Source organism: Aethalodelphis obliquidens, unplaced genomic scaffold, assembly GCF_003676395.1.
Source record: "Aethalodelphis obliquidens isolate GAN/ISIS:26980383/991018 unplaced genomic scaffold, ASM367639v1 scaffold120, whole genome shotgun sequence".
Classification (NCBI taxonomy): domain Eukaryota; kingdom Metazoa; phylum Chordata; class Mammalia; order Artiodactyla; family Delphinidae; genus Aethalodelphis; species Aethalodelphis obliquidens.
Genome location: NW_020838064.1, coordinates 874,221 through 884,412, shown reverse-complemented (window position 1 = coordinate 884,412; position 10,192 = coordinate 874,221). Strand labels below are relative to the sequence as shown.

General features: G+C 43.3%; 1 protein-coding gene across 3 annotated transcripts; it reads left to right on the top strand.

The window, feature by feature from the left end:
- Window positions 1-2,773: 2,773 nt before the first annotated feature.
- On the top strand, window positions 2,774-8,704 carry RPS15A (ribosomal protein S15a). Of its 3 annotated transcripts, none has more exons than XM_027098130.1 (5): window positions 2,774-2,824; window positions 3,925-4,062; window positions 4,551-4,630; window positions 7,307-7,392; window positions 8,564-8,704. In XM_027098130.1, the coding sequence occupies exons 2-5, from the start codon at window positions 3,930-3,932 to the stop codon at window positions 8,655-8,657; spliced, it is 393 nt and encodes a 130-aa protein (XP_026953931.1). In that variant the 5' UTR covers window positions 2,774-2,824; window positions 3,925-3,929; the 3' UTR covers window positions 8,658-8,704. The 3 variants fall into 3 exon arrangements, with proteins under 3 accessions (XP_026953931.1, XP_026953932.1, XP_026953933.1); XM_027098131.1 differs by lacking the exon at window positions 2,774-2,824 and adding an exon at window positions 3,151-3,169; XM_027098132.1 differs by lacking the exon at window positions 2,774-2,824 and adding an exon at window positions 3,321-3,339.
- Window positions 8,705-10,192: the final 1,488 nt, after the last annotated feature.

Here is a 10,192-nt window from a genome sequence, read left to right as displayed (position 1 = left end):
AGAACAGGGAAGTCTCAACCCAGTCACCATAGGTCTCCTCCTGGTCACTGGATGCTCTGAAATGCTGGTCTTCCACATGCAGCTATGATTACTCCCCAGGCCAACTTGGCTACTCCTGTGCTAGCTCTGGCCACAGCACAGGTCCCCTTTCAACTCTTGCCTTTGCACCACCTCTGGCAGAGGTCCTATCATTCCAGAATTCACAGGATGACAAGAGGCAGTTTATACATGGCCCTCCCGCTCCATTTCCACCCTTCTACCCTTTTTCCAGCTCCAATCCAACCATTCTGAGATTTCTGTCCATCTTTATATGCCCTCCTAGCTCTTAATATCTATAGGCCACACACCCTTCCTAACGTTTCAGGATCCCCAAACCCCACAAGTAATTTAGTAGCTTAGACAAGTTATAAGTGACCACTTTTTTGTTTTGATTTTTTAACCTACAGCAAAATTTGGAGACTAAGTTAAGATTGAATTTAGTTTGCTCCCTCATTTGTGAAGTGGAGATAATAGTACAGATCTCACAGGGACATTATGTAATTGCATGTGTTGTTCTGAGGATTCAGTTAATCTACAGGAAGCACTTAGTGGCAGTTAGGAATTAGTAGTTGTTAGCACCCTTCACGACACAGATCAAATGGCGCTTCCTCTGTGAGAGCTTTAGCAACTTTCCAGGCCACTTCTCTGTTCTCACAGCACTTCATATTGGCGTCCTATGTGGCACACTGCCCAGTATTGTGCTGTTATTTAGAGATCTGTCTGCTAGGATCTGTACCTCTTAAGGGCAAGAACTGACATTTTTGTCCTCTCACCTGGTACAACACCTGGCAGGCACATGGTAGGCACTCATTAGATATTTCCTGAATGAAGGGATGAATGAATGAATGAAGTGTATAAAGAGATGGTGGTACTAATTTTCTAGTTATGGTAAGGCTCTTGAAGGAAAGTGGATTTATTCACTTACCTTTCCACTGTTGCTAAGGCCCTCAAGGTGAGCACCACATTTTTAGTCAACAGAATGTGTTGTTAAGTGTACAGGTAACCAGTTCTTAAAGGAAATGTTCATTAGAAAAGCAAATGTCCTTTTGTAAATTAAGTTACAACCAGAGATTTTTATATCCCTGAGATGTTCAAACTGGGAGCTTGGTTCTCCTCAATGTTCACCTGGGATTTGAGAAGCATTGGGGGTGGGGGAGGTGGGCTGTGATGCCAATCACAGACGCTGACTGAGTACGCAGGCTCCCGGGTTTTATGTGTCTCTTTTATATGGATTATTTCATTTACCCTCATAGCAACTTCAACTGATTGGTGTATCATCCCCATTTTGCAAATCGGGAAACTGATTTGCCCATTCATTTATTCAAATACGTGTCAGCCGCCTACTATGTACCAGATGACTTTTCTAGAAGCTGTGGGTACAGCGGTGAACAAAACCAACCAAATCCCTGCTTACTTAATGGAGACAGACGATAAATACACTTCCAATATTTCAGGTGCTAAGTGCTATGGAGAAAAATTAAGCAGTGCAATGGGGTTGGGGCGAATGGGGAGAAGGTTGTATGAGTGTGTGATTGAATAGAGACCTGAGGAAAGGGAGTGGGGAGCAAGTCTTGGGATAAACTGGGGGGGGAGGAATACTCAAGTTAAAGGGAAAAGCAAATGCAAAGACCTTGAGGCAGAGTATGCTTGGTGTATCTGAAGAAAAGCAAGCCAGGGGCGAAAGTTGGGGGGATGATGTTCCTAGGCAAGGAGGCAGGTGTGCAAGTCAGGGAGGACCTTGGTTTTGGTAAGGAATTTGGATTTTACTGAGGGTGCTAGGAACCCTTGGAGAGTGCAAGGTCTGACAAGTTTTAAAGCGATCATTGTGGCGGCCAAGTGGGAAACACAAGGAAGGGTAAGAAGGGAGGGTAAGGGTGACAGCAGAGAGGAAAGCAGTTCATGGCAGAAGTTTCAGATGTTGGATATCTAGCCTGAGGTTACTCAGCTCCGGAGAGGGCGGAGCCAGAATTCACTTCCTCCCAGGCCGTCAGACCCTGGGCTTCAAGCCGTACCTACTGAGCATTTATATACTACGTGCCAGACATTTTGCGAGCCCTTTGTCACCATTATCTCATCTGTTCACCTGGGATTTGAGACGGCTGAGCGTTTATTTTGAAAGCGCTTAAAAGGCTGAGCGTTTATTTTGAAACATTTGTGGCTTTCTTCCAAACTGTGTATCTCAGAACTCAAAAGCAAAGCCTGGAACTCCAGTAAATAATTTCTAATATTTAGGGAGAGTCAAAAAGGAAGCACCGATTAAAAAATATATTTTTGACTGTATGAAAAAGTACTCTATACATGTTTCAAAAAACAAAACTAAATTGTATTGGGAGAAAAGCAAGTCTTCCATCCCAGTTCCTAACGCCCTTCCCAGAGGCATTTACCGATTTCTTGTGGGTCCTTCTAGAGATACTGTAAATACGCAAGTATCAAAATTAATTCTAAATGGTAAACAGTTACTGCAATAAAAATTTGCAAATATCTAGGCCCTTGTCAGTTTTTGACTTTTACGGATTAAATGCTAGAAGGTAGTCGAACCTGTGCTAACGCCGCACCTCCACCAGCTAGCTCCCCAGGGCCTCGCCTGGGTGTTCGACTCCATCGACTCTCTACTGCCCACTCCTGAGGAGGTTCCGCCCCTCGCCCGCCTCCTTCCACTAGGCAATTCATTTTTTAATTTTTTTTGTTTTTGGCGGTCCTTTGAAAGTCTCGCGATAGCCCGACCGCTTCCCATAATTCCGTTCACTCGCCCCGCCCAACTTCTTTCCGCCATTTTTCCGTGCCGGTGAGTGTCTTTCTCTCAACGATCTAGTATCATCCGTCAACTATCGGTGCCATCCTATGGTCTAGGACTCGGCTTCGGTGCCCTGCGAGGATGTCGGAGACCTCCTGGGCCGGGGATACTATCCTTGCAGGGGTCTGGGCAGGCGGAGGGAGGAGTCCTGCCCGGCCGCCCCATGCTCTGCACTCTGGGGAGCCCGGTCTCTGAGGCGCAGGCCGCAGCCCCGGCGGGACCCGGAGCTTTCGACCGTCAGGGGGCAGTCCCGACTCTTTCGGCGGCGCCAGGAGCTCCCATTAGTGGTCGAGGCAGCTCCTTGGCTCCGAGAAGCATCGGGGAGCCGTAACCTTGGTGAGCCGTGCAGCTTCCCATTACTTCGGCTGCGCCGGGAGCTTGGGAGACAGAAGATCCTCAGGAGGGAAAACTGGATCCTGCCTGGGGTGGCGGTTTGCTGGAACGAACTTGGGTCGTTTGGGCCCCAGGGTTTCCTCTCAGACACTTTGTTGAGCTTGAGGAAGCAGGTTGGATCCCTACTGTTGTCATTTGAGGCATGCCTCTATCCTTAGCTTTCAAAACTATTGAAGTTCGTGCCCATTGTGATAGAGTCCATTCTGGTGCATGTGAAATGTTTCTGCTTACCAGTGTGCTACGATTGCTGTTGGTCATAATTTTAGATAGCACAAGGACGGACGTTTCATTTTAATAGTTTACGGGTGTTAGGTGAGAGTTGACTAGTATCTTTTGGGTGTTAGGACAAGGCTGACACTGAGTCAGTTGGTTTAAAGGACAATGTTAAATTTAAATAGTATAGATGCTGCTGGATTCCAGAAGTTTGGAAAATATTGCTGGTGATTATCAGCTCCCGTTCTGAATAACTGACCTACCATGGCTGGTATTTTCATTTGATTAATGAAATAATCAAATGAATTATTTGATTGGACACAGTCGACATATTCCTCTGGGTATCCTGGGGAACTAGCCTGCTTAGAAATGGGGAAACTTCCTCATGATAGAGGCAGAAAGGAAAGGATGTGTTCCCAGTGGAATGATTGGGTGCCTTTTAATGGCAATGCCAATAAAATCCCTGTTTTCTCTTCCCTGAACAGCCATAATGGTGCGCATGAATGTCCTGGCCGATGCTCTCAAGAGTATCAACAATGCCGAAAAGAGAGGCAAACGCCAGGTTCTTATTAGGCCGTGCTCCAAAGTCATCGTCAGGTTTCTCACTGTGATGATGAAGCATGGTAAGTGTCTTGCTGTTTATTATGTTTTGAGGTAAACATGTTACAGAATGGGTCCTGTAGAAGTTAACTGTTGGAGAGATGTGGGGAGATGTGGGAAGATGGGAGAACAAGGTGGCAGTCATACATGGGAACTAATGCAATTGATTGGGGCTGTGGACAGGGTAGTTCTGGACAAATGATGCTGTTCAAGAAATAACTGAGTAGGGTAGAACTGTTGAAAGGAGGAGAAAGTTTGGCAGCTAAAATGGCCTTTCTTTGTGTAACATTGCAGCTGCAACATGTCACTGAAAGGGCCCTGAACCTAAGAGCTCCTTGGGATGGAAAGGAGGATTGTTTTGTCTTGGGCACGAGGTAGCCTTTGGGAGTGGGAAGCCGTGAAAAGGCAAGGAGGAAATAATCCCCTTTTTAACATTTCAGGGTGGATTGTTTTGGGTGTTGCCCCCTAAATTTTAAAAATTATTTTTAATACAGTCACTTGTGTTCTGTAGGTTACATTGGCGAATTTGAAATCATCGATGATCACAGGGCTGGGAAAATTGTTGTGAACCTCACAGGCAGGCTAAATAAGGTAAGGATTGATTATCTTCCATGTTTAAGAACCTTCAGAATGGTCTACCAAGGTGTTCCATGTTATAATTGCCCTTGTAGAATCAGATAATGTGCTTGCTTTAGGTTAAAAAGATTAAGGATTGATTAAAATCGTTAATTTTTATATGGGACCTTTTACTTCGTTTGTTCTCCAGGTAGAATTGTGAGTTAACTTAGTGTTTGTGGAGTAGAAGGTATCTGAAGGGAGATGCGGGAGGGTTGGGTGAAAATGAACAACCGATGATACTGGTGTTTGAAGCTTGGGTGGCTCAAGGCCACTAGTCCCGACAATGTAAATAACTTTTGGTCCTTCGTCTCGCTTGGTGATTGTTGGGTATTTTGAACAGAGAGTATGGGATTCTCTAACTATTAATATTTCTGTTTTTGCTGACATAGGCTGAATGTATGTCTTTGAGGTCTCTTCTCCCTGTAGGCATAATCTACTGAATCTGTTTGATTCTTTTGACTTTGTGGTTTAACTGATTCCATGTATTTTGGGGGCAGGTATCTGTCTATAAGCAAGTTGGGGGTCTCTAAGCTGCTACCCTGCTTTCTGTGTTCAGGTTTGTAGCTTTCCTATTTGCAAGGGGTCCAACAGAGTGGGGCACACGGGCCAAGAAAGTGAGTGGTTAGTGACAGGGGCCAGATTTATTGATAAGGTTATTTCCTGGACCAACAATTCCTATTTTACAAAGTTGGTTCCTTACATAGTGAATTTGCTTCCTGTGTGGATACTTAGTGTCAGATGAAAACTACTGAATTTGAAGCCTTTGAAGAATTTTTGAAGGGAATTTTGGGCCTATGTCTTGTTTTGTTCTGTTGTAGCCATTAGACTCCAATCTCACGGAAGGATTTGGATTCACTTCTCTTTCGCTCTGACCCTCACAATGTTCTTGAAGTACAAGAGGGCGTGTCTTTTTTCCCCTGTTTTTAGGAGTTAGGAAGCTGAGAGCTGAGTCCTGCTCAAGGTCTCAGTAAACTGTGGAAGAGCTGGTTCCAGTATATAGTTTAAAGCTGTCCTGCAGCAGCTTTTGTTGATGTTAAAAAAGCAAAACCAAAAAAACTTAGTTGGAGAAGTGCCCTGTACCACATTTCTCTTGAACTACACATAATAGCTTGAGAAATAAGTTTTAACAGAGTATTTCCCAAATGGAACTCATTTGTGACATCCTTGTTCAGTGGTATACTAGTTTAGAAAATCCTGGCTAACAGGTAGTTGAAATCCAGGCCCTGCCACATTTAACTGTTTGAATTAGTTTTTGGTTTCTCTCAGTTGCAGTTTTCTTACTTTATAAGACATTTTTGCCTCAGTTTCCTTCATGCAGGAGATAGATGTACCTTATTGTGGAATTGTAATGCAGTTGGGAAGTAAGGTAGTGTTTAAAGATTATAGATTAAGAAAATTCTTGCTTTGATTGTATCCTCTTAAGATTCATCTGCTTTGGGAGTGGATGTGCTGGAGTTCTGCTAGCTGAATGGAAGGGATTTTTGCTGCTGGAATAAAGCAAGCCTGGGTGTGGTAGTGTAGAGGCCTCAGAAAGGTCTTTCACTGTAGCTTGCTTGGGTTTTCCCTATTCCTATCCCTGTATTGCTTGCATCCAGTGTGGGATTGCCCTTGACAGTCAAGTGACATTTGTAGCTGGTAAGGTGATGTTATAAAAAGAAGAACCTGAGTGGGCCTCCTGCCATGGGGCAGTTGGGCATGACAGGTCCATTTTCAGTTTCTGTGGGTTCAGATCTGTCTAGGGAAGTGTACCAGCTCCAAAGACTTCACTAAGTTCTAATCTCATAGCCTCTTCTAGTTTACAGTTAAGCATCTTGGAATCTTGAATGATTCTTATGTGGATGTGCACACACAACTTTCTGTCCGCTCCCTTAGCCCTCTGAAGGTACTAATCCTGAGTGTTCTCACGTGATCATTTCTTGTGTGTAAACAGCAGGAGGCTTCCTGCTTTGATTTTTTTTTTTTTTTTTAAGTGCGCTAGTGATTTGTAGAGTTGGTGGTCTAGCAGAGGGCGGGGTCACATTTAGCTCTAATTAACTAAAGAGCCTTTTAGTCCCCTCATTTTCCACCAAATTGGATGTAGTCATAGACCTTGTGTGAACCCACGGATAGATTCATGTAGCCTGTTAGTGGATATTTGAAACTTTATTGTGTTTTATGGTGTAGGTGTGATGGATTGTAGTGCCTTGGCTCTTAGCTCTCACTTTGGAGGATAGTTGTTGCTGTGTCATCTCTCCCACCCAACACTGTCATAGCATGCGGGTGGGATAACTCTACCTCGTTCTGCCTTCTATACATTTTGCTAGATTAGTAGGGCTTGACTATAATTTATTTGTCTAAGACTTGAGTTCTTTAAAATCTGGTCATTTGTGCTGAGGCAGCTCTGTGGGCCATAGGAATGCACACTGGTGTTATCTTGGTGTTTTACCTCTTCTGTTGACTTTTTCAATAGTTTGCCTTTTCTTCCTAAGTAGGCATAGTCTTAATTGTGTTTTTCAAATGGCATTTATATCAAAGATTGTACAAAATAGTTACCCATTAAATGTTGAGTTGGTTGGTTTATATGACTATTCAGTTATAAATGCATTTTAGTGTTACTCTTTTTCTGTTATTGGTGAAGTGTGAACAGCGTTTTCTGTTCTGTTTTTACAGTGTGGAGTGATCAGCCCCAGGTTTGATGTGCAACTGAAAGATCTAGAAAAATGGCAGAATAACCTGCTCCCGTCCCGTCAGTTTGGGTGAGTCAATTTTCCGTATTTAAAAGTTAATGCTGTGGATCCCTGTGATGCAGTTTGACTTGAGCTTTTTTTTTTTTTTTTAACTTAATAGCAGTAGCAGCTGTCTCCGTTTCCATCCTTGACTCAAGGATTAGCTTCTGTGTTGCCATACTTCATGTGTTAGGCTCTAGTTTCTGAGAGGCGTGGAAGAGCTGAGGCTGGCTGAGAGACAGCAGAATTGTGTGCCCTTTAATGTCTGCTCTTTTGGCTCAGTGCATATAGTTCATATATGTTCACTGTGAATCCCTTCCTATGGCCAGAATGACTTCTCAACCATTGGCCTCTGGGGAAACTCGATTTGAAAATCTTCCTCCTCGGTAAGAGACTGAGTTCAAATCCTGGTTTTTCTGCTTTAAACCTGTGAGGCCTTGGGCAAGTCATAGCCTAGATTTCTTCATCTTAAAAATGGTAGTAGTTCTCTTGTAAGTTATAGTATCACCTGATTTAGTTCTGGTAAAGCACTTTAAGATCTGACACAGTAAGTGCTTATCTATTTGTGGTTAAGAACTTAAACCCACAGTCATGTTTGGTGATGCTGAATTTACTCCCACTTCGTGGCTGCCGTATAACAGGTATAGTGTTATGAGCGAGTCATTTCTGATTGTAGTTAACGATACTAATTTTCATGCCTCCCAGTTGGCATACCTTCTGTGTCTTACGTTGATCCCCATAGTAACCCATGAGGTAGCCAGGCCAGGTGGGACGCCCTTTGTCCAAATAACTGTGTACAGTAGTTTGCCTGTGATGGTACACACAGTAAGTGGCAGAAACAATTCAGTCAGTACTTTAATGCTTTAGATTGCATGTCTCCTTGAGAGCAGAAAGTGACATTTTGAAGTTAAAGGAGTTCCAGTCTTTGCTCTTAGGTAACATTGCTTCTCGTTGTTAGCTGAGGCCAGGGCTGTATGTGTATAGCTGATATCTCTGGGTTTGGGTCTTTGGTTCTAGGAACCGTGCCTGTGTACTGCCAGCCTGTGGAGGCAGCATTAGTCTGTGTGTCCATTATGGGAAGGCATCTTAAGCACTGATAAATGTTGGAGTTTTTCTGTACCAGAAAGTAGCTCTGTGTTGAACATTCTTAGGAAAAACTTACCAGCTTTTTTTTTTTTTTTTTTTTTTAAACTTTCCATAGTTTCATTGTACTGACAACCTCAGCTGGCATCATGGACCATGAAGAAGCAAGACGAAAACACACAGGAGGGAAAATCCTTGGATTCTTTTTCTAGGGATGTAATACATACGTGCAAATAAAATGCCTCAGAGGACTCTGGTGCTTCCCTCAGTCGTTTTGAACTTTGTACAGCAGAGTAGCAAGAGCGTCTGCGGGAGTGTACAGCCTTTGTGTTAATTGGTGAATGCTGTTTCCTTGACGTAGAAGAAAGTTTTGACTTGGGATAACTTTCGCCGTCACCCTTGTGGCTCACCAGAGGAGGGTGTGTCTGGCCCTGGATGGTTGACTCTGGGTTGGGGTCCAGGTGGTGGAAGCTGTCCCTTTCTGGAGTCTTACATTAACCCTGGAAGGAGTGGTGCCTTTCCTCTTTTTAGCTTGACAGAATACACATTTCAAGCCCTAAAAATATGATATGGTTGTAGTTGATTATGTAAGTGCTCATAAGGAAACAGATAACTAGAGCCCCACAGCTCACTAAGACTCATCTCAAAGTAAATTTGGATGGCATATCAGGGACATTTTAGCAATATGTGGTTATAAAATGTCATTTTTTCCAAAAAGTGGACCATCTTTTAAAAACTAGTTTTACTGTAAACCTGTCACCAAGTATATTCTGGAATTGGCGAGAATTAGTTTACTGGACCACTTGACCTGGGAAATGCTTGTAAAGAGCTCAGACACCAAAGAGAGGGCAGGGGTGGCTTTTGTGAAACAGACCACGGCTCCACTCTCCCTTCTAAGAGTAGTGCTGTCCAGTACAGCTGTAACAAGAGCTACACTAATGTGTAGTTAAGCCTTCTAGTAGCCGCGTGAAGACAAAGAGAAACAGCTGGGATTGATTTTTTTTTTAATAACATTTTGTGTTCAAAAGTTAAAATTTCAGCATATACTTGATGTGAAAAACAAATGGGATTGTACTCTTCATGATGTCTTTGAAATGATGAACACTACATTTATTTACACCTAAAGCACATCTTAATTGGGACTAGCCTCTTTTAATAGCTACATGTGGCTGGTGTTCCGTATTGGACAGCACAGTCTAGACTCTTGATTCTTGGTGGGTCTGGCCAAGGAGAAAGGATGCTTGGAAGAGATCCTGGGTATGTTATGTAATTGAGCACCTAGCCAGCTGTATTTTCCTGCATAGGAGTAGGGTGAATGGGGCAGCTCAGCCTTACAAAAAAGGACAGCAGCTACTTTTCCTCAGTTGTCTGCTGGTCAAGTGGGCCAAAGTTAAAAAGGCTGTCAGGTTGTAGGCCTTATTACAAGATGTCCAATAGACCCAATAGGATGTTAGGTGCCTAAACCTGTCTGATGTATGGGTTTGATTTTATTTTTCTTTTCAGAAAAGGATAAGTTTCACAGTTCTCCATTGGGATTGTTTTGATAACTTTCCTATAGGGCTGTTTTTTGACTTTCTTCTGGGTCAGACAGTTCTTGGTAAAAACCCTTGCTGACCTGGCGTAAGGTGAATTCTGGCAAGTGACGACTTCTTTGTTCTTCCTGTTGGGTGAACAGGGACAACTTAACCTCATGGGGTTGCTAACATGGACTGGTGCATGGCTTGTATTCAGTAACTTAGTAACTTCC